General features: G+C 41.9%; 1 protein-coding gene across 1 annotated transcript; it reads left to right on the top strand.

The window, feature by feature from the left end:
• The first annotated feature begins 2,669 nt into the window (after positions 1 to 2,669).
• LOC139345302 (GDNF family receptor alpha-4-like) lies at positions 2,670 to 22,998 on the top strand. The gene is made up of 8 exons (XM_070983904.1): positions 2,670 to 3,093; positions 12,498 to 12,764; positions 12,887 to 12,979; positions 13,074 to 13,443; positions 14,707 to 14,816; positions 15,346 to 15,480; positions 17,896 to 18,032; positions 20,356 to 22,998. The coding sequence occupies exons 1-8, from the start codon at positions 3,039 to 3,041 to the stop codon at positions 20,554 to 20,556; spliced, it is 1,368 nt and encodes a 455-aa protein (XP_070840005.1). The 5' UTR covers positions 2,670 to 3,038; the 3' UTR covers positions 20,557 to 22,998.
• The last annotated feature ends 535 nt before the right edge of the window (positions 22,999 to 23,533 follow it).

The raw sequence follows: 23,533 nt of genomic DNA, 5'->3' as shown, positions 1-23,533 counted from the left end.
TCCTTATTTAGTTTCCTACGCAGAGTCACGCCCACTAAAGACTACTCGGCATTCTGGCCGTCATACTTGAGGAAAGTCATGGGGTCGTACAAAGCCCAGTCTTTCAAGGACTTCACAGAGGCACATCCACCATTATAACTAACAACATGTGAGCTATTAGTAACCACTGACTGCTAGAAAACTAATGCTCCATGGCTGCTCTTCAGTGACGTCCATTCCTCTGATTCAAATGTCTTACATAACCTAACCTATCACTTATTGACTGTTATCATGTGAACAGCTGTGTCAGCTTGTGGACGCCTTTCAAGCAACATCTGAATCTGTGCTGTTTGCGAAACTTATTGACTCAGGTTTGGTTCAGTCTTAAGAAGTCGTCTTGAGCAACGCACGGTCACGTGTCTGCACCTGCTCTGACGGCACCGCGAGCTGATGAGCTCCCCTGCTGCAGTGCTACAGCTTCGGCTTTTGGAGGGGGTTAATTCGCCTTGCTGCGCATCTTGGATGGCGACGAGTGCTGCACAGGGGGCCAAACTTCCAAAATAAAAGTTTCATTCATTCAGTCTGGGTTTGATCAGAGTCGACCACTAGAGGGCAGCAAGAGACCTAATGCCTTTATTTAGCTGGTGAACGTGACACAGACCCCCTGCATGCAGATGGACCTCAAATAAGCAGATTAACTGACTTTAATTGCGTTGACTGAATATTTTGAAATGGGCTAAATCTATCTATCTATCTATCTATCTATCTATCTATCTATCTATCTATCTATCTATCTATCTATCTATCTATCTATCTATCTATCTATCTATCTATCTATCTATCTATCTATCTATCTAGTTTGTTTGTTTTATTTCAATGAGAATCTCAACATGTTCTGGTCGATCATATGGTCTTATAACAAATATATATATATATATATAAAAATATGTTTGTCATTAAGATGATGCCAGCTGTTCAACACAGTGCCTCGTGCCAAACCACGTGGAGTGTGGCCACACAAAACTCAGGTTGTACAGTAAACACCTTTATGTCACAGTAATAAGCCAATGCTCACATTATCTGAGTGTTTGGACCTGTACAGTAACAGCCGCGTGTCTCATGTAATGTCCAGGGTTGACCAAAGGGGGGCGCTGCCGTGATGCCATTCAGTCAGCCTCAGACCTCCTCTGAGGAGTCCTGCCACAGACCAACTCCTGGAGCTGGAGCAGGAGAACACCAAGAAATTTTCACTCTGCAACATTTTGTTGAATATTAGAAGCAACTTCAGTTGAGCTTAAATCCGCGTGCAGTGCAAGGTCTCCTCGTGCTGCCATGGTTACTGTTGCCTAATTACATGCACCTCTTTGTTGAGCTTGTTTGGTTGGATGTGCTTTTTAATGGCAGTCACTGTCCACTTGTATTTCTTGGTGCCACTTGAGCATCCAGTTGAACAGGACGTGTAAATTAATCCACTAATCCCCCTGCTGTCTTTTAATTGCACTGAGGACGACAGGTCAATGGCGTGCACTTTGCAATTTCAAATTGCCTTTGTTCTCTTGTGGTGAGCGGCAGCAGTGTCTGTTTTTTCTAAGCATATTTTTACTGCAGTATTTTTCACTGTAAATTGGGTAATTTAATGAACTTCAAAGAAATATTTCAAACAAACATTAGCTTTAAAGAAAAAAAATCAATACTTAGTGACTTTGTAAAAAAAAAAAGTTGATCCAATCTGCAGTCACTCTGAAGATTTCCTTCTCTCTTTTTTTAAAATGAAAACCTTCAAAGGAGGCTCTGTGACTTTTTTCCTTTCAGGAGATGCAAGCAAAAAATGACAGCTGCTGTGGCAAACTTGCAAATGCAGTTTTGTGTTTATATCCTTGGAGAGAATAATACAGAGAATGTAAGCTTTTGTTGATGTGATCATGCACAGGTACAAACTGCGCAGGGAAACAGTTTGGTTGGATAAATAAGAAAAAAAAAAGAACCCTCAGTGCTACAGGTGAGCAGACGATCACAGCTTTTAGTATTTCTCACTGCATGTCATCCTCTCTGGACCGACCCTTTCCACCCACAGGTCAGCTGCAGCAGTGGAACAAGTAAAGATTTCACACTGCCAGTCCCGCTGTAAGCTGATAGGAATGGAAAAGGGCTGTGGGGCTGCAGACTGGTCTCAAGGCAGAGGAGGGAACATGTTTAATTTAACATTTAAGCTCACCTCAGCAGACACATAAAGGCACCTGTGGGGGGGAAATAAACCAATGTTTATAGCCAGAAACATGTTTCAATCACAGGTCTGAATGGAAATAGAGGACACACTTGCTCTGTCTGCTTCTTCAGCTTTTTTCACTGAAGCTTATGGGTGCAAAATCCATGATCATAAATTCAGTCATATCTGTTTATTCAGTGGATATTTGCTGTGAACAGTTTTCAGGCAACACACAATGAAAGCAGCAAAAACAGCTAATTAATTGGATTAGTGAGTGATAATTCTGTTGTTAAACATAATTGACTTTCAGTGCTGTCTATAACATACACCCCGTGTTGTCCATCATGCCTGGACTTGGCTACTACAAACCTACGCAGGAAACATTTTAACATCCCACGGACTTATTCAGTCTTTTCAGGGGCCAATCACGTTGCGCCTTTGACAGAGATGCGCCATGCAGTCTCAGCGCCCTGATCTCAAGTCCGACTGGACAACTGTGGAGCTGCAAGCACACGCAAGTCCAAATGCGACACAGCCAGGCTGTAGTCTGAGAGAAACTGATCAGCCGCGCACCAACTTTTTGGATAAAGCTCTTGGAAAGCCACCGAATGCGTCCGCTGGACATCAATATAATCGGGATCGGGAAAATAAATGGGACAACAAAAATCGCGAGAACTTGAGTCGCTCCAGTTGTGTGCACGGTTCAGTTTTGGCAACTTTGTGCGCTAACCCATCCGATCTGCCTCAGTCCGTGCGGGCGCAGCAGCAGCAGAGCAGGAGGCTGGATGTGGCAGGAGACGGGTCACTGAGCTGCAGCGAGCCGGGTGCGAGTTTCCCAGTCCCCAACTCTCCAATGTCACCGGACAGGATGATGATCATTGGACTTCTGCTCAATGTCTTCTCTCACGGTAAGAGGCTCATTTCTCAGTTTTAGGTGGAGAATGTATTTCCACACCGCTGAGACTGTATCATTCATTTAATCTGTTCAATAAGGTCATGCGGGGCTCAGAGGATGTTTCCCTTTTGGAAGGCATCTTCTACTATCCAGAACTTGAACAGGAATGCAGGCATGAATTCCATGTTTTTCATGCAAATGTGTGGTGAATACCGATTATAGATTATAGCGAAGACCACCAACCCAGATGCACGCGAGAACACTGATAATAATGTCGGCCAGCGTTTAGATTCCGCACACACTGTTAACTTAATCATCAAGTGGGAACTTTTTGGAAATGATCTATATGTGCGTAGTTCAGCTTATGCATATAACCAGACGGAGGGCAGTTGTTATTTTAAAAAGAAAAAAGGGATAAAGTGGGAAAGAATGAGTGTCGAGGCATGTTCGGTGTCACTGATGATGAGACTGTTCCAGTGGAACTTTGGAGATGACCCTCAAAATATCATTGACGAGGACTAAAAAGCCAGTTTGCAATTCATTACAGCAGCAGTTTTAGGTTTTACATCTGGATGACATCATGGGTTCCGCTCTGTAATTTCTGCCTTGGACGCGTTCCAAAAAGAGCTGTTCATCTCCCAAATATTGATTGGACTGTCCCGGATCATGGGAACATCACACATGAATTGTTCAACGAAATGATCTTCACATTTGCATGAAAGCCCGTCGGCTTCCACAGCGTGTAAATCATTGACATTTTACATAAGCTGTGCATTAGAAGTTGACAGGATGAGATATGTAAGTAGAAATTCATAACTTCATGGCAGCAGCACGATGGACCAGGCTGTGGTGTCACTGCTCTACGAGTCTTTGTCTTTGCTGATGATCCAGTGTTCAAAAGATGTTGAAAGATCTGGGATACTTTACAGTACAGTAGATTAAAGTGGATTCCTCTGCTACCACACACACACACACACACACACACACACACACACACATGCAAGCTCCTACAAAATAAGATATAATCAATAAAGTCAATAATGTGATTGTGGCTGGATAAAAAATCTCCCAGTGGAGCGTAAAGCATGTTGATCTGTGGTTACTGATATTGAATTATGTCATTTTGGATCATAAGTGCTTTTCAATGCTCAAGCCGGAGCAGAAATTCTTTGTATTTATTTGAATGTGATCGCCAGCAGGTCATGTGTCCTGATCCACTGACAACGCAGCCCATATGAAACAGTCTTCATGTGAAACACAACTCGCCCGCTCGTCAATGAAATACATGCAAATACTGTAATTGTGATTGTTTCAGTAATGCAAGAGGAGCTGGCTTCACTGCATCCAGGGAAATAAATTGATAATGTCAGGTGAGGTTGCCCAGTACAGATTAGTATCTTAAAATGATGAATGTTTTCTTGTGAATGTCAAACCTTTCAGGCACCCAGTATATCATCCAGTATGTCAAACCCTCCTGCCAGACGCTTAGGTGGAATCACACCAAGAAACGCAGTTATTTTCAAGTGCCATTTAATAACCATCTGAGTCATTGCAGATGCAAATTAGACAGACTGTCAAGATGTTGAATTCTTCCATTGTAACTGATGGCAAAATAAATAAGCCCATCTCAACCGTATTCCCTTTCATACAATGCTATTTATACCTTGCACACACATCTGACCTTGTACAAACATGCGACCCAAACATTGGCAGCAAAGAACTTTAGAGGTCAACAACACACTGTCAGCACTGATGCGATTCAAAGATCCTTTTTGTGACATGCACATGCGGTGAAATGAGGGGGACGCTCAGCTACTGTGCACCAATATCCAAGGAATCAACAACAGAAACAGTCATTTGATGAAATAAGATGAAACTACATTCATAGCTTACCAGTTTCCAGAATCTGCCATTTATTAGTGGCATCATTAAAATGTTGACATGAGATTAAAACAAGAAAAACAATGTAAGAAAACACAATGAGGATCCTGTGTCTAGAAAACACATTTTAGGATTCATAAACTCTACTCAGGATGTGACATATCAGTCACTCTCTCTGAGTATGTCTATTGTTTGCACATGTTGTTGAAATAATCTTTTTCCAATTCAATAACAGTGTGATGGCATGTCATCTCACAAATAATGCATGAGATCACTTTGATTCTGTCCGCACAGTACCTTTGCCAGATAAATCAATGGAAAGCTGGCTATTGTTGAATGACATTAAACCCGACTTTGACCCTTTGCTGCGAGGCCTCTGTGGATTACTGCTAAAGTCCCAGTATAGACTGCAACTGGTGATTGAGTGTTGCTATTTCAGTACTTCATTTAGTGGACGTGATTGAGTCATAACACGGTTGTCATACATTTATTAGAGCTCATTTTCAGGCTGTGCAAAGTCGCACCGGTCTTAGGTGGACTGATGTCCGCATGCTCGAGCTGTTTCTATCCAGGGTGTGAGTCTTTGATATACACACTGTGCAGGTGTTTGACTGCCCTCGCCTTGTGCACACAGGTTTATCCAACCCTTAGGGTCTTTATCTTTCCCACTGTGTCGTAGGCTCTTCTTTTTTGCTCTCTTTCTGCTGAGGCATTGTCTTTATGTACTCTGTGCCTGTAATTCAGCTTCGTTTAGGCTGACAGCACACAAAGATTAAATTGGCAACCTGCCCATTGGACATTACTTAGATAAAAAACATAAAATACAGTTTCTGAATATGCAATTATTTCATGTGTTTGATGTTGCACTTTAAAGAAATCATTTTAATTAAGATGTCCACATCGAGGATAACTCTATTTTTAGGTTTCTGTATGGCCCTTGATTTTTCCAATAGAAAGTTTTCTAATATTAATTTATATCATTTATGTGTCATTTCCCTGTTATTCTTAATTCGTGTGGGTGTGTGTGTGTGAATGTGTGTGTGCACTGCATCTTGATTGTGACTCCCGCTCACTTGATGGCACCAACAAAAACCGACATGCCCGATGGAAACAGCCGATCTGTGTGTCACTGTCAGGCCAAGAAATTATTTGGCACTTCAAAATGTAGGGCTGCACCGGGCAGCAGAAGGCAGAAGTCTGAAATATTCACACAGCTCTTCACATCCTGACTGGCTGATGCGGCACCTGATGCAAGTATGTATTTGGACCTTGAGTACCTGGAGGAGGGGTGTTGCGTGCGTGATGTGGCTGCACAATCTAAGAGTAGCACATGTCATTAAAAGAGATGTATGTATGGATGTATCTATGCACTGGGTACACTGGGCAACAGTTAATTCTGAATGATGATTCTCGGACACACCAGTAGAGTTGTAACCTTTGGGTGGTTGGACTCTCACCACATGCTGTCAGATCACCTAGATGATGCTGAACAAGCCTAATAAAGTCATTCTATTTTCTTTTTTAAATTTTTGGATCCAGCTCTCACCGCTAATAACCAGTGTGTTATGTGATCAAACAATATTTCCTTTTTTTGGTTGAACTGTGCCTCATCATATCTCTATGACATGCCGTAATAATGATGAAGGTCACACCTTGACTTATGTATTCCACTCTGCAAGTGTACATCTTGTACAGGGCTGCAGAGAACTGTACATAACTCCAGTGCTGGAGTCATCTCTGTGGGGTGCGCACATAAAAATTGATTAAAGCAAATGCAACTGTGCTGCGCTTTTGAACGCGCCAGTCTCTCAGAGAGTCAGTCTTGTTAGCTTGCACAAATTGAGGAGCAAACAAAGGTGTAATTTGCCCCTGCATGCAAAGTGTTTCTGGGCAATTTTGGGATCAAGGCATGTGAAACTGTATTATGTCTTCAACTTTCTTGAATCAAATTGGTAAGGCACCTGGCTCTCAGCTGGTGATGTGAGATTAAATGAAATTGCAGCTTTTTGTTATTGTTAGGGTGGAAAAAAAGAAGTTGTTCTTAGAAGTGGACTTTGTACAGAGGATGCATTGTTACTGTGCCAATTACTGAGTGAGACTGTACACTGCATGTGCTCCTCATGCGTCATATTATCACCACCGTCAGTGTGGTCCTGATGTGACCGCGTGAAGAAAGCCGTGGGAGCCTCTTGTGGAAAGATGTGGAGCAGACACATGCAGTGTGGAGAGATTCTGGAAGATTTGGCCAAAAGTGGAAGCAGGTAGTTTCAACAGAGTAATGAAATCTAGCGGGTACAGCGGTGGAGGGATTGAGGAGGAAGGAGTTGCAAAGATGAGAGTGACAGTGGGAAAGATGAGCTTCAAACATGCAGAAAAATGGGGAAACATTTTAATGAAAAATAAGTTTTTATGACAAGGATTAATTATGATTAATATATATGACTTATTGTTTAACAGCTGAGGTATTTGGAAGCAGAGTTTAGGTTTTCATGTGAATATTAATTCTGGGCAATTGGAAATCCATAACGCCCAGCACATCTGAAAGGAGGAGGAAACTTCACAGTTTCAGTAGTTCACACAGTGAGAAAGTGAGTACATTTCTGAGTAACTTAAACAGAATTTATTCTGTTTCTTCAAAAAGAACTGCTCAACTGAGGTTGCCCAGGGCAGTGCCTCTAATTTCCCTCATAACAAAGAAAAGATGTACAAACTTTTAAGCATATGTTTAATGTTAAAAGTTAAATGTTAAAAGATTGTGAGCTGATGGGAGAAAATGTTGAGCTCAGCAGAAATGAAAAGCGAATGAGGGTGTCAATAAGGACCCACGCAAGTTTTAAGCAGCACTGATTAGTCAGCTGTGTCCTTCTCGAGGACATGCGTCCGTCCACTTCTACACAAAGACAGCAGAGGCCGACCAATAGGAAGTTTGTTCCAATACATGATGGGATTCAATCGAGACAGTCAGAATTGAGTTTTACAAACTGTGAATCAGTGCAGAGATCCTTGATTGTGGCACAAGATGGTTTTTTAATCAAACTTAACAGCGTGAGAGAAGTCATTTCTATTTTTTGGAATGAGATGGGGTCAGTCGCTTGTTTATTTTTAGGCTTGGACGTAATCTACTAGTTACTGATGTTTATAAAGACCTCCCTTACATTTGCCATCTGCTCTGTCCAATCATTAATAGATATGATTTGAATGTAGTTGCTTAAATCAAAATTCAAATAAGCATTTTGGCAGGAAAGTCATTATTTTGACTTACAAACATGTGTTCCATTGTCCTGCAGCTTAGTTGCTCCCATTTATTAGTCCCTTGTTTTCCAGTGTGGTTTCTTAAGGTCAGTTAGTCTGTTTACATGCATATTAACAATATATTAACTGTACAGTATATTGGGGATATTTATGTATTTAGTAAGCGTATATAAATACTAGACTGCACTGTATCAGGTATCACAGTGGTGTACTTCAGATTTCATTAGTATATAGTGCATTAGATTAATGTATGAATATGAGCTGAGTTTCTCATGAGGATGAGGATGGGACAGCGGTGGTGTGACGGCTTGGTGAGACAATTGCTAAGCATCACTGTTAGAGCTGTGTGTGTGTGTGGCTACAAAAACAAGTGTTTTTGATAAGAGTTCGGGATATTTTCCAGCCGTGTTTGTGGTGACAAAACTCTAACCCCTAACCCCGACCCTTTAAGCCAAAACATGTTCTTTTCATAACCCTAAGCAAGTGCTTTTAGTGCCTAAATCTAACCAAACCTTAACCTTGACCTTCACCTCAGCATTGGCACAACATAAAACTGAAAATTGAAACATAAAGTTTGGAATAATTTCATGTTCATACAGTCACAGCAACAAAATAATCAACCACTAATGAACACAATAGAATATTAGACTTCAAAGTTCAAAAAGTTTCAGTCATTTCAGCCATAAAAATACAGCTGAATTAATGTGCAACTAATAATAGTTTTCATCATCAATTAATCTGCAGGTTATTTTCTTGCATTATCAGTTGTTAGGTTTATAAAATGGCAGAGGATACTCCAGTGTACAATACCCATGGAGCATTATGTATCCAGTCAGGATTCCCACTGGTTTGCCTGCAGGTGAGATCAATGAATTCAACTCGTAACAAGTCGCAGGAGTCATGTTTGAACCTCACTGTTGCTCCTTCTTGTCACTTCTCTGCCATTTCCTCCTCGAGCCTGAGACTTCCTTCCAACGAGTCCCTTCTGTCACGATCCCCCGCCACATTTCACATCAGAGTCACACTGTCCCGCCGCCGTCTCCTCTCCAGTCAAATTACTGCCCAACAATCTGGACGCTCTGCTACTCATCCCACGCATTTGAAAGGACGGAAGAGGAATTCGCCAAACCGCTTTGCTCCCCGAGAGTGTCTGTATGTGGAGTGTGGTTTGTCGTTTATGGCGTTAACCTTCATCAGCTTCACAAATTCTATTAATCACTCCAGTGAGAAATCAATAGGTTGTATAATGGCTCACGTATCACAGTCATTTATCTCCCATTCGCTTTTCTCCCCTTTTTTTATTTTAAACACACACACAGCATGCTCAGACCAACAATTCCCTGAACGCAGAGTTTTACTTTAGCAATTTGTTGCATTTCAAACAGCATAATGTGAGCGCAGTGCTTCTTTTTCATCATGACATTAAATGATGTTTGAGTTATTAAAATAATTATGACCTGTCTGGTGGAAAAGATTTAACAGAGCTGCTCTATACTTCATATAGGTTTTTCTTATCTGTCTGTGTGTGTGTGTGTGTGTGTGCGTGCGTGCATGCGCGCGTGTGCAAAGAAAGGCTCTCGGAAACTAAATTTGCTGATAGTCTCTCTATCAATGGAAAGCCTGAGGGAGCAAACACTGGGAAGGAATAATGAATAAACTGTTCGCTGCCCAAACAGGAGATAACATGAAGCCTGTTGAAACTGCAGTTAAACACAGCAGAATTTAATACTTCAGCGTAAGAATCAAGGCGTCACGATATATAGATAGACAGGTAATCATCACCTTGCATACCTTGGGGAGCTGGGACTGTGAGTATGACTCATTGCCTTGTGTGTTGCTGGAGATTTTTTTCTCCCCACCTCTCCCGGTGGATTCACTGCAGTAGCCTTGGCAGGTTTCCTGCAGCTGCGATGAAGCGCAGCCTCTGTTTATGATATGTCTCACGCCAACGTGAGATGTGGACCTCATGTGGCGCCTTAGATTGCAAAACATGCAGCAGCAGAACTGGATTGCAGTCGAGCTTTGTGTCGCCAGTCAGCAGGAGCTTAATCGAACTGTGTGACCAATGCAACACAATACCGCGTGTGCATGACTTGTGTGATGTATATGTTAATGTACAGAAGCGCACGAGCATGTGAGGGACAAAGTAAGCGCAGATATTTGTTAACAGGCGAGCATGAGGTTCAAACTAAACATTTACTTTTTTCTAGATACACTGTGTATTTTTCGATCTCTGCCAGTCTGTTCCTTTGCTGCAGTTAAATAGTGACAAGATATGGCAAATTAAGGAGATAAAGCGGGAAAAGTGTGTGCATATTGCCTACCCAAGCTGTTTTCTTTCTGTGGAATCTCTGTGTATAAAATGTAATTTGTGGGGACAATTATGTGTCACATTTGAGAAAATTAATTTCCTGAAATGCTCCACCAGAATGCAATTTTATGAAGAGGCCTTCCTCTTTTTTTCTCTCGTTTCCCTCAGGCTGCCTCTGGCCTTCCTGTATTGTGTTTTTTTTTTTTTTTTTTTTCACAGAGCAACAATCATTATTATGAAATGATTTGTAGTTTTTCACTTTCAGTCATTCTAGACAGAACGCTGCCAATCAAAACACTTTTAATGTTTAATGACTATGGACCAGCATGACTGTTTTTCCACTGAATAATGTATTTGTTTTAGAGAAAATGTGGTTGGTGATATGGAGCACATTTGCACTCGACGACCCTTGTATAACTTAATGGGATGAACACAGCTGATGTAATTCTACAGTATCGTCGAGCAGCATATTATGTAGGTGCAGTGTGTGCTGATGCGTCTGTCAGATGAAAAGTGTTTGCCTCAGACTATTTGTCTGGGGGAACTTCAGGGAGGAAAACATTCACATAGTGGACATTTGATATGAGCCATTGTCTCAGTGTGATACCCAGGTCGAGTCTCTGTCTGAAAGCAAAATTGGAAGCAGAAGTATATGGGTTTGGTGGGAAAAAAGATGGACTGTGCTGAATAAATTGGTTTTGTCTCTAGCATTACATGTGGAGACAGTAAGAGACGTTGCTGAAAAGCTTGTTCCAAGTGGACGGGACCCTGCTGCAAAAGGTTTTGCCCCCAGCTGTTCATGTGTCCTTTCACGACAACAACAGCAGTGCTTTTGTAACGTCCGTGAATACATGTCTCTGAAGATGCTAAATATGTCAGCACCACACCAGTGTTTTTACATTTTATGCCATATATTTTACATTGCTACCAATGATTTTCATTAGCATATCACAGTTTTTAACACAGATGAATGCATGTTTACTACTTTACAGATTTTTTTTTGTATTTACACCAGTGTAACAAGAGTATGATTTCATGAGGAAGGTAACACTAAACTCATGTAGCCTTTACTTTTTCAGCCAAAATGTTATTATTCTCACATGGGAAGGGAATATTTTGGAAATGCCCCCTTGTTGGTGGTTCAAGTACTTGCAGGAAGATCCAAGAGGCATCCAAGACTTGAGAGTTGGCTGTTGAATAGCATCCTTTTTAATGCAGGAAACTAACTAATTCTCTGTTCACAACATCCCCATTTGGCTGTCTTTTGGATTTTATTTTCAGACTAAATTTTGAATGCAGTACCGTTTGGCAGCTGACCCTCAAATCTTGGATGCCCACATCTCTAAGAAGCACTTGAACAGACCAAAAAATATTGCCAAAATCCTCAATTTAAATAGCAGAATACATCATGAGAAAAGGGTGCAGTGACTGGCACTGGGCATGGCCAGGCGTCACGGCATGAAACTTGACAGAGCAGCATCATAGACTGATAAAATCTCTCTAAATGTATGGTAGCATGTGTTGAGCTCACTTACTCGTTAGCATTGTGGCCTGTGATAAGAAAGATGAGGGCTGGCTCCACACAGTACCACATTGCTAAAAAAAAAATATGGTAAATCAAGTCCCAGTGAGAAGATGAAGAAATGATTAAGAACTAATTAGAACCCCAACATGACTCTATAGTGTTGTTAAGTTATCCAAGAGACTCCCATGTTTCTATGAGGAACATTGAGCTTTCACCCACATTGCTACTTTATTACTCTTGTGTGCTTTCCTTTTAATCCACCTAGATGGATATTATAGTCACCTGTAATGCAGTGCAGGGTCTATGGAGTGCACTCAACTTCATCTGTTGTCTTAATTACATCCTATTTAGCTAAAGGACTTAAACTGGACCATAAACCCAGATGCTTTGCACAGTTCAGCCGTGCACATATTGGTGGCAGTGTTGACAGTGTCATCCTCTCCTCCAGGTAGTGCGCCAGTATCTGCATCCTTAGACTGTCTGGTGGCAGAGCAGGGCTGCATCCAGGAGCAGTCCTGCATGGTGCTCTATCGACTTCTGGAGTATTGTGCAGCTGAGGAGGCCGTGTCGCCCCTCGGCCCAGATGCCCGCTTGGAGTGCCTGGAGGCTCAGAACTCCTTGCAGCATTACCGCCCCCTTCAAGTTTGCAAGTGTCAGCGTGGCTCTCGCAGGGAGGAACACTGCCTGAGGGTCTACTGGACTGTGAGATTTGCAGGTGGGTTTAAGCACTGGCATCTGTGTGTGTGATGGGGGTGGAGGTTGGGGGGGGGGGGGGGGGGGGGGTTTGGATCCTTAGCTGCATAATCCATGTGACAGAACTCTTCACTGTTGTTTCAGCATATGATGAGTATGAAGTGTCTCCATATGAAGAACTGCAGGTAAATCTGGTGAGAAACATTGAGATGTCACGTATGGCCTCCATCATGGCAGGTACTGCTCTTATATCACAAATATTTAAAACATTGGCACCCAAATTCCTGCAAGTCATACTTTCTTTGTCCCGATTCTTCCTGACGACCTCCAGCTTCCGCTCTTTCTGTGGATGGCCAAAACCAGTGTCTGAAGGCAGCCCAGGACTGTGGCCTGTATGAGAAATGTGGCTCCCTGCGGTCAGAATATGTTGTGGCCTGCACCAAGCGAGCAACAGTCTCTGACAACAGCTGTAACCGCCAGAAATGCCACAAAGCCCTGCGGCGCTTCCTGGAGCGTGTGCCAGAGGAGTACAGCTTCGCTCTACTCTTCTGCCCCTGCTCTGACACTCTGTGCGGGGAACGCCGGAGGAAAACGATCGTCCCATCCTGCTCCTATGAAGAGAATGGGCGAGGAGAGGAAAGAGTGGGCAAGCCCAACTGCCTCAGCCTGCAGAACTACTGCTCCAGAGACGAGCTGTGTAGGTAAGAGTGGGTATGATATAGTACATTAAGCACCATTAAGACTGGTTCCAGCATAGAGCAACACAGAACGGAAGAAATTTCACAATGCGCACTACAAAGCACAGAGGTAAGAAAATGTGCCGTAGGTGCTGTGATATTCAAAAATCACTTCTGCAAGATGATTGAGTCCATTTTTATTTTGAATTTATTCTTTCCTCATTGATGGTATGGAAATTTGAGCAACAGGCGACAATTCTTTTGGACCCACAGCAACTAATGGAGGATTAATGTGATTCAGGCAGAATAAAAGGATTGGGATGGGATGAGGGTCTCAGAGCAGTTTACTTACAGTGGACCAGAATTCATGAACTCACCCCTGCTCATAGTGTGATTATAATGGGTTTTGTGAGGCCAATTTTAGTCTACACTCTCTCTGCATATTGTTCATAAATGTAGAGGACTTTCTTACGCTAATTACACTCTAGTCTGTGTGCAAATGTTAGAGGTTATTGATGATAAGAGAGAAAAAATTCTTGAGAGTTATTTGAAACTGAGAAGGTCATGCAGAATCCCCCTCTGTAGTATTAGTGACAGAGTTAAAAGAAGAAGAGAGAGGAGCGTTAACTGCAGCAGACAGTGTCCCGCACGCATGGCTACCATGTGTTTCCTCTGAAAGCCTGACAGACGGATCGAAACACTCAGCACATTCTGATGGTGTCTTCAGTTCTAGCTCAAGATACGTAGAATTATAGATCTGCTTTAGATTATTCATGAAGTGCTTCAGCTGTAAATGTTTTGGACGGTGTGTGCATGTTTAATAGAATAATTGCAATCTTCGGGCATCTACTTGTAAAAGCTTGTAAACCTCTGAGATTAACTGCGACTGTATCCTCACCCTCAATACCAATGATTGGAAGTAAAACTGCTTTGCCTAAACTACTGCATGTGACAATGGGTGCACTATGCAATACAATAATTAGACTTTTCAGGTTTTCTCATACCATATAAGAAAGTTTGCAGAGAAGAAGTGAGAAGAATGAGAAGTGACACCTCTGGGTGGGCTGCAGATGTTTCCTGTTTGCACTAAAACAACACCTGGTTTTAAAGCAACATATGTTTTTATGACAGACTTTCTCTTTCTTTGCACACTTACACTCTGCTGTGGTTTGTGCTGTTTTTATTTCCACTCCAATCCCAAAATGAAACTGTAAAAAAGGCACTTTAATATGCATACTCCGTTGCTGTGTGTGTGTGTGTGTGTGTGTGTGTGTGTGTTCGTTTCAGGTCCAGGCTTGCTGATTTCCAGCACAACTGCCAGCCCTCCCCTCTGTCTGCCTCTGGCTGTATACGCGAGAGCAGAGCCATGTGCCTGAAGGCCTACGCTGGACTCATTGGTGAGATGCAAGAAAAGAAAACAAACAAAATAAAGAAAAAAAGAAACAGACAGAGAGCTGCTCAATGGACTCGTTATTAGAAATCATCATATGGTGTCTAACGGTGATATTTGGTTTAAATCATTTTCATTTTGTCGCACAAAAGAACTCTGCGGGCGTTCAGAAATGGTCAGCTGCCAAAAGCTGCTGCTCCGGGGATTCAGTCAGCATCACTTCAAAAAACTTGATTTAAAAATTGCATTTCCAGCAGCTCTGTGTTGTACAAAATCATCCGGGTAATATTGTTTTCTTTTGTCTCCCACACTGTATTTTTCAAAAAGTAATTTTGTGTACCTGCAATTATCACCATTGAGAGCTGGAGATGTGGTGACACTGGATCCCCAGGGGACTCATATTGTTGGGTAGACAGAGGCTTACTTTCTATAGAGGAGTGTGCTGCAAATCAAATCTTCTGCCTCAGGGAAATATTACTTTAAAAGTTTGGTAAGTTGCACCCGCACCTTGACTTTTGTCTTCTTTTGACAACCAGGAACCATCATGACTCCCAACTATGTGAGCAACAGCAGCACAGAAGTGTCCCAGTGGTGCACGTGTGACGGCAGTGGGAACGAATGGCAGGGCTGTCAGCGCATCCTGCACATGTTCAGCAACAACATCTGTCTGCGTGAGTAAAACATCATGAGTGGGGCTCATGGCTGTTCAAACTACAGAAAACATGATGGTACATCAAGTGACGTGCTTGTGAAGTTTTTCTGTTTTTTGTCAGCGGTGAAATCAGCCCAAATGTACTATTTAATTAAGTTATATATTAGCATTGCCAAACCACAGGTGTGACCTGACAAACCTGATCAGTGCTTCTCAATAGATAATTGGATAATTGCTTATGTGGAACATCTCCAGTCATGATAATGACACATGTATGAATATTTTAAATGAAATGAAATGTTATGCTTGGGCAGGATTTGGACTCTATAGCAGACACACAGACAGGGAGTAAGGGTAAAATAGGAATTTATTTAAAATTATAATGAGTGGAAACTCAGGTGGTGTGAGTGCAGCATAGAGGGCCCGTGGTAGTGGAGGCATAGGTGAAACTAGGCGGTGACGGTTGAGGGCTTGAGGCTAGACCTGGAGATGTGTGTGGGAGAACTCAGGAGATCAGGCACTCATGATTAACACAAGAGACACACACTTAAACTCGCAGGTAGCACTAGTTAACGACCAACAACACCCCTGAGCAGCAGAAACAATCTGGCCTCGAGTCCTCTGCAGTCCACTGTCTTTATCCTGTCCTTGATTGTGATGAGTCCCAGCTGTGTTGGAGTCAGCTCCCAGCCTCCTGCTGAACCACGGCCAGCCTCTGTTTCCAAAAAAGGACACACAGGAAACAAAGCCCCACACCTCTCCACAGTACACAAAGAAACATGAGAACATGAGAAACCACCACAATAAATGCTTTACAGTATTGAAACAAGTTCCCAGGAGTTTTGAGTAGAAGCTGGAACATTTTATTATTCTCTCAGCTCTGTCCAGTAATTTAAGTGACAAATCTTCATTCTGACATAAAGTAATTCATATACAGTAACTGTCAATTCTTAGTTAAGAAGATAATGACAGAGGAAATGTTCCCTTTTAGCAGTCAAATATCAATATTAGCAAAATTGGCCTTCAAACTGAACGTTTTATAATGTGCATTAATACAGAATTCAGATGAGGTGGGTCATGATTGATGACTGAGAGGGCAAACCGCTGGACCGTAATGTTTTCTCATTCGTAAATAAATGGCAAGAGACATTCTCCCCTGTGTTTGCTCGGCTGCCAAATATGAATGTGTTTTCCAAGTTCTATGCAGTCAATGACTCCTTTCTCCAAATCTGATAAATATAAAGTGGCTTCTTGTTGAATTGTTGCCAAACCAGCTGGAAAGAGCTCCTATTCAAGAAGTAGAAAAGAATCTCTGTTAGACGTACTCAAAGTAACTATAATTGTTATGTACTGCCTAACCCTAGAATAAGAATGAGAGTCAGAGGCCAGCCAGGCTGGCAGAATGAAATAAGTGTCTAAGTGTTGACCAACGAATAAACCAGTAGATGCTGTTTTTACTCAGCTACACTACTTTATTTCTCCTAGTCATCCAAAAGTAGTGTCAAATATTAACAACATAATATCAGCTGTGACTGTAATGCAAACTGAAGATAGAGGAACAAAGGGAGCATAGTCCTTGTTTCAGGTAACTACTCAGTGTTTGTTTGCCTTATCCCACCCTTTTGCTACACGATTAAATTATTTTATTCCATTTGTGTCTGTGGGGAGCCAACAGGAAGTCACTCGGCTCGGCTGGAGAAGGACTGTAGTGAGCATGCAGCACAGGCCCGAAAAACCTGCAGAAGCTTTTTTGGCGTATGTGCCCTGTCAGCGTGTTTTATAGGAATAAATGGGATGCAGTCTATGAACTCTGTGTCACTTCTTCTTAATGCATCCATGGCTCACAATGATAACAATAACATGCTAATGTTTCGCAGGTATAATATTTACCATGGTTATTGTAGATTGGCATGTTAGCATGCTATTTGTTAATGAGATAAGATAAACTTAATGGAACCCATGCTGGGGAAATTTAGTTGTCAAGTATAAGAAACAAATAGAGAATGAAAAAGGATGCTAACAAAAGTACTGCTAAGGTTAATGGAAATTACTGCAATCGTTGGTTTTGCAGGTATAAAATATTTAAGTATATAAAGTATTTGACCAAAAAAGTTTTAAACTGATGATGGGACGAAGTTCTTCCACATGGGGACATGAGTGTCTGAACCAAATTTAATTGCAATCCATCCAGTAGTTCTGGACCAAAGTGGTGGATCAGCCAGCTTACTACTGTTGCCATTCCAAGAGCTGAACCAGTTGTGTCTTAGAAAGTAATTTTCCAAAAAACACATTGAATAATATTTTGACCAATCATGCAGCATTTGCAGAGTTGGAGGCACTAAAAATGCTTATAAAAGCCACAATTTTGGAGATGCTTCAAGGATGAATAACGACGTAAACCTAATGAAGACGGCCCCTGCTGATTCTGTTTCAGGCAATGCCATCAGCTCCATGGGAATCTCCGCACCTCCTCCTGTGGAAAACACTCCCGTGCCAGCGTCTCAGCCCTCCCCGCGCATCTACCAGGAGAGGGTCCACGTCAGCATTAACACTCTGCCTGAATTCAACAGTGTAAGGCCTCTCTCCTTCTTCACCGTCTCACCATATGCTAGTGTTTGACACTTGCTGCAAGATGGATTGAATACGAGGTTGACGGTGTATCAGGTGGTAACACCTAAGTATCAGCAGGCGCTGTGGCTGTGAGTCGGGCCCAGCAGCTTCGTGCTCTTCCGCTGCCTCTCATTGTTGCTGAGCATTAGCCGCAGGTGTTTACAGCATTTCCCTTACTGTTAATATTCATGTATGCACACCCATGTGTTCCACATTCCCCATTTCTCGCCATTTTAATCCTCCTCATTCCACATTTCCTCTTCCTGCCACCCCACAATCCCTGACAGCGCTGAAACCCTGCCACTGGTGGGCTGCACACTGGACATCCAGAGATACAGTTTATTTAAAGACAGTGCGTTTGAGTTTCCTAATTATTACGCAGCGCTGAATCTGAGATGATGCATTCTAATGGCAGCTGTTCCATCTCAGTGTTGAATGAGCGAGTGGTTGGGGATTGGTTAGGATTACCCATTGGTCAGGTGTTAGCAGCTGAGCCTGCATACACGTGCGACTCAGATTGGATAGTGACACCAGCAGCAAAGCAAATGTCTCCTGTAATGAAACACTTTATTCTGACGTTATTAAGCTCTAAATTTGATTTGAATGAATTTAATTAATTGCATTCAAACTGGAAAATAGAAACTGAAAATGGATTGTTTTGCTACAACAGAAAGGAGGAATAACAATAGATCTCTTCTAGTTTCTAGTTTTGACACGCCAAGGCCATTTTTAATGAAGTTTAAAAAACAAAGCTCAAGCAAAGATCTTAGATAAAGTCTCGGTCTCTTTCCAGCCAGTAAACCCTCTCATCATCCTCTCTGTCTTGGTTTAAGTGGAGGCTTCACTGTATTGAGAGCTAACTCAAAGCATTTAGCGGGAAGAATATGCAGACTATATAAAGCCCTTCAATAGAGAGGTTGCTGAATTCTGATACTATTCGTAATTTAAAGTGGAAATGCCAAGGAAAGAAACACACTATGCAAATTCAAGTTGTTTAAAATATTACTTGTTATTCTTGATAAGAATAACTTGATTCTTGATGTGACTTTTGCATGGCATCTGTACCAAACAAGCATGTTTCCTTGCGTCTGGAGAATATAATTTGTGGACTGCAGCATCTCTGCAGAACCAAATTTACATTATCTTATATCATATTAAATATTACATAGCACCAATTCAATTTATAACAGCATGTTGTGACACATTTTAGCTTTACTAAAAAACTGCAGCTCCTGTGATTTGCAATTTCAATAATAGTTTTTAGTTTTTAGGAAAGTTTTCAGTTTGTTTCTCATGATTTCATCATTTTTACATTTGAAAATGTTCGCTTTGTTCAACTTCAGAGTCTGTTACAAAAAAAACAAAACAAATAGAGGTTGGCTCTGTATACAGCTCTAGACAGCAGAGAGTGGAGGGCGGTGAGTGTGTCTAGGTACGGTATAGTGTCCCCCCCCCCCCCCCCCCCCACAGCTTTGTCCTCCACAGCTGCAAATGGGACTTCATGCTGAGTGGCCCTCTGTTTTCAAGTGCTTGCGAGGAGGGACACAAATCAGATGGCAAAGGCCACTCCTGCTTGATGCACACTGGAAATGTCTTTATACTGTGTTTTTATTCTATTCCTGTCAGCAGCAAGCCTCAGACACTTATCTCGCTGGACAGATTGGTTTTGAGCCAAGTCATTTTCAAATAGATTGTGGTGTTGATCTAGAGCTGGGAGTCCTGCCAATGCGGTTATTGTTACGGTTATTTTATGGTTATTGTTTCCTTCGCCACAGTGATACATGATTGCTTTTTATAGATACCTCCAAATCAGGGCTACTGTGTGATAATATGTAAGAAATGTAAGTCAGGCATTGTCTTGCTGGACTCATATTATCATTTTATTAGCCGCATCAACAGCTTCGTGCTTCAGGAGGCCAGTTGGTTTATCTGATTTGGTCTAAAAAAAGAAGAAATATAGAGCGTAGATGAATATGCAGATGCATAAATTTAAATAAAATCCACCACAGATTGACTTTAAGGGTGTTGATGAGTGTCGTTGTTGTTACTGTTTACATCTTTGGACAGCCCAGTGTAACACTAATGGCATGTCTTGTTCAGACTCTCACATAGCAGGTTAGCTTCCTGGTTGTCTTGGCTGCAGCTCGAGGATATTTTCATGTGTAGTTTGAAACTCTGTGTTGAATGTTGTGGACTTTCTCTCTTGGAGTTTACATCCTGAACTTCCCTCCACGCTCCACCACTTCTACTAATTGGAAGAATCACTCTTTCCCCGCTTTTGCAGATGGAGGACAGTGAGGACGAGGAGCAGCAGGAGGAGGAAAGCGAGGAATTCAACGTCATCCCACCGTATTCCGAGAAGGACTCTAACATCGAATCGGGGGCTAGAGGGAGTAAACGGGGAGCAGCTAGCCGAGCGGCACCCTTGTTACCATTGTTGCTGCTGCCTATGCTCATCCTGGACTGGGAGTGTCGGAGTTACTGAAGCCTCCATCTCATCCTCTGCTCATATTCTACTCATGCTACCACTTTCAAATACATCACAGCACTCAGAATGAACCACAGAGGACATGTGCGAGGAAGAAATGCTCCATTTCTTTTTCTTTCTTTTCATGATTTTTAAAATACCCTGACTTTATTTTATGATTCAGTTTCTGCTATCACTGCCTCCTCAAGAGTTAAAAGATATCAGTAGTCCTGCAGGATCTGCCATGTCTGTGCTCGAGTCCTCTCCTATGAAACGAAGCGAACAACGTGAGCAGATATATGAGTGCATGGGTGAATTTAGAAAACGCCGTCTGGGCAAATACTCTATCTAGAGCCTGCTTCACACTCAAAGTACATCCCCTCTTTTAACAAGAAGCACATCGCCCAAGGCCACAACCACTATACACACTCCCAAAAACCATAACCAGTCTACTCCACTGCAACCAGGCCGGAGCACGGCTTTTGATTTCTATTTCATGACTCATGTCACATCCGTTTCTCTGCTGCCCTTTCGGCGCTTCCTCTCCCTCCTCCGTACCACTGTTGAGTAAGATAATCCACTTTACAACAAGCTAATAAGAAACTGCACCACACTTAAACTGCTTTGTACGGTTGGGAAAAAAAAACAAAACAAAACAAAAAACACTTTAAAATTGCCTCATTTAAGAAGTGATAAGAACCAATGTGTTGTCACGTTATGTATTAGAGGCCGTGTGCCTTTTCAACCTTTGCTTCTTCTCACTTTGTGCACCATAAAACAGAGAGCAACAGTCACTCTGCTCTGCTTCCTTTGTTAAAATGCCACTTAGTATTAGTCCTACCGGGGTGAATGGCTGAGAATTCAACCACGGGCAGAAGTAATGAGATCAAATTCTATTGTAGAAATGACGAGCAGAGAAAAGCAACACGAGCAATTATAGCACAATTCAAACTGCTCAGCATGCGGGGAAAGTCTGGAGTAAGGCTCAGGGGAGGAAATAGCCAATTTACTGCTGTCATACCCTCTCACTTTTTTTATCCTTAGGTGTGTTTTTAGTGCTTCTTCCCCATCATGTGCTTTAGATGTTGTGAGAGCGGGATGCGGAGATGGGGACGGACACAGGAGGCTGTAAAGCCTGCTGGCTGCTCTGATCATTGAGCAGCACATTGAGCCATTCTCTCTGCCTGAAATAGCTTTTGCTGATGTTAATGATTTTTTTGCCTCTTATGGCTCATTTTCTTGTGAAATTACGCAGCTGCGGGGATGTAGGTAAAGAGAAGTATAGTGAAGTTTTTGCAGAGGAGTAGTTTGCAAGAAATAACTTATCCGAGCTCAGCAAAGATGTTGTATTTCGGTAATGCACTCGTTTTGCGTCACTCGCTGTGTGTAATAATTACAGCGATGCAGCAGTGGGCCACTACAAACATCAGTCCACTTACCTCACCGCCTTTCATAAAAAATAATTGGAGATGTTTCATCACTTGAGGAGGCAGTATGGTCCCACCACTTTTATCACCCCCCCACTGCTGGACTTGTTTACATGGTGGTTCATTCACATGAAGACTGAGCTTTTGAAAAGGACACACAGTATAAAGGCAGAAACGCACTGGAAGCGGATGAGCTATGCTTCGTCACTACTTCAAACTCGGGTTTGATTTTTTAGAAGTCAAAGTGGGACCTAAATGGATGTTGTAAGGTTAGTAGACCTGTAGTGACTGTTGCCCGCCTCAGGGCAAAATGACATCATGCAGGTTTTTGACCACTTTCTTGTTGAGTTTGGCTACAGGAACTAAGATGTGGGTGAGGAAAAGGCTCTGAAGTGTGACTGCAAGCTTATAAGGTACAAAAAAATAGCGTATTTGGGCAAATCTTTGAAATACAAAGTTTGGCTAGACAGCTAGGCAGTATCCAAATATATGACCCAGAACCATGCATGATTATTTACTGATAAATAAACATGCTAAAGAAAGATTGCCCTTCCCAGTAACGCGGTGCAGTATTACTTCTCATCTGCAGTTATTCATAAAGAATCAAATTAACCAGTGACAATAACTGCATCCAGTGCGCTCTGGCCTTAATGACTGAATGTGAGTTTACATGTATTTCCACATTTCAGCAGGTTTCTTTATATTTGTAAAGTCTGTAAAGTAAACATTTACATTAAACATGGCTTGTATTTTTTTGATAAGATTTAAAAAAAAAAAAAAAGGCTGTGAATATTCCCCAAAAATAGTTTTTAGAGTGTATCATCCAGTTGAGACACTGTGTACAGTACTATGCTTCACATGCTAACCTTCTTTTAAAGACATATCAAACATGCCAAATAACTCTGACTGTCATGTGCTATAACTGTGTAATTTTGTGACATAGAAGAACAGTGTGCCGATTTGTTTAAGAATAAAAGTCAGATCGGAAATTTCCACATCTAACGGAAAACAAGAAAAGTGCACTTCTAACATTTTAACATTGTTCTGTTCTTTCACAAGCAGTAGATGGAGCGGGCTGACACAGCATGCCGGTGGGATCGGGACTGTTGCTGACATGTTTAATGTTCGCTGCAGACTGGCGAGTTAATCACCTCAGTTGAATTTTTAAATGCATGCTAAAATATGCAGCTTCAATACCATTTGGGCTTAATTTGCTTTAATTAAAAGCAGAAAGGTTAGAAATTGTAAATAAATGATAAGTCACTGGTTTTCTGTGGCTCACAGCCACACTGGACACACTGAGCCGGGACTCGTGTTTATAATTTAACTTCTGACTGATGGAGGTGATTACAGGGTCTTGGGGCTTCTACATCCAAAATGACACCACTGTGGCAGGAACAAGCTACAGTGGAATGATTCTGAGAAAAAAAAAAAAAAAAACAGACTGTAATGGAAACTGGCATTGGCTCACACTTTAATTATACAAAGTACAGCATGAGGGCTCCTGCCCTCTTTTTATGTCCAAATTCAGCCAACTGTCTACAAAGTTAAGTTATGCTTTATTAATC

Source organism: Chaetodon trifascialis, chromosome 16 (assembly GCF_039877785.1).
Source record: "Chaetodon trifascialis isolate fChaTrf1 chromosome 16, fChaTrf1.hap1, whole genome shotgun sequence".
Lineage (NCBI taxonomy): Eukaryota > Metazoa > Chordata > Actinopteri > Chaetodontiformes > Chaetodontidae > Chaetodon > Chaetodon trifascialis.
The sequence above is the reverse complement of the archived record's forward strand: the minus strand, read 5'-3'. Positions and strand labels throughout refer to the sequence as shown.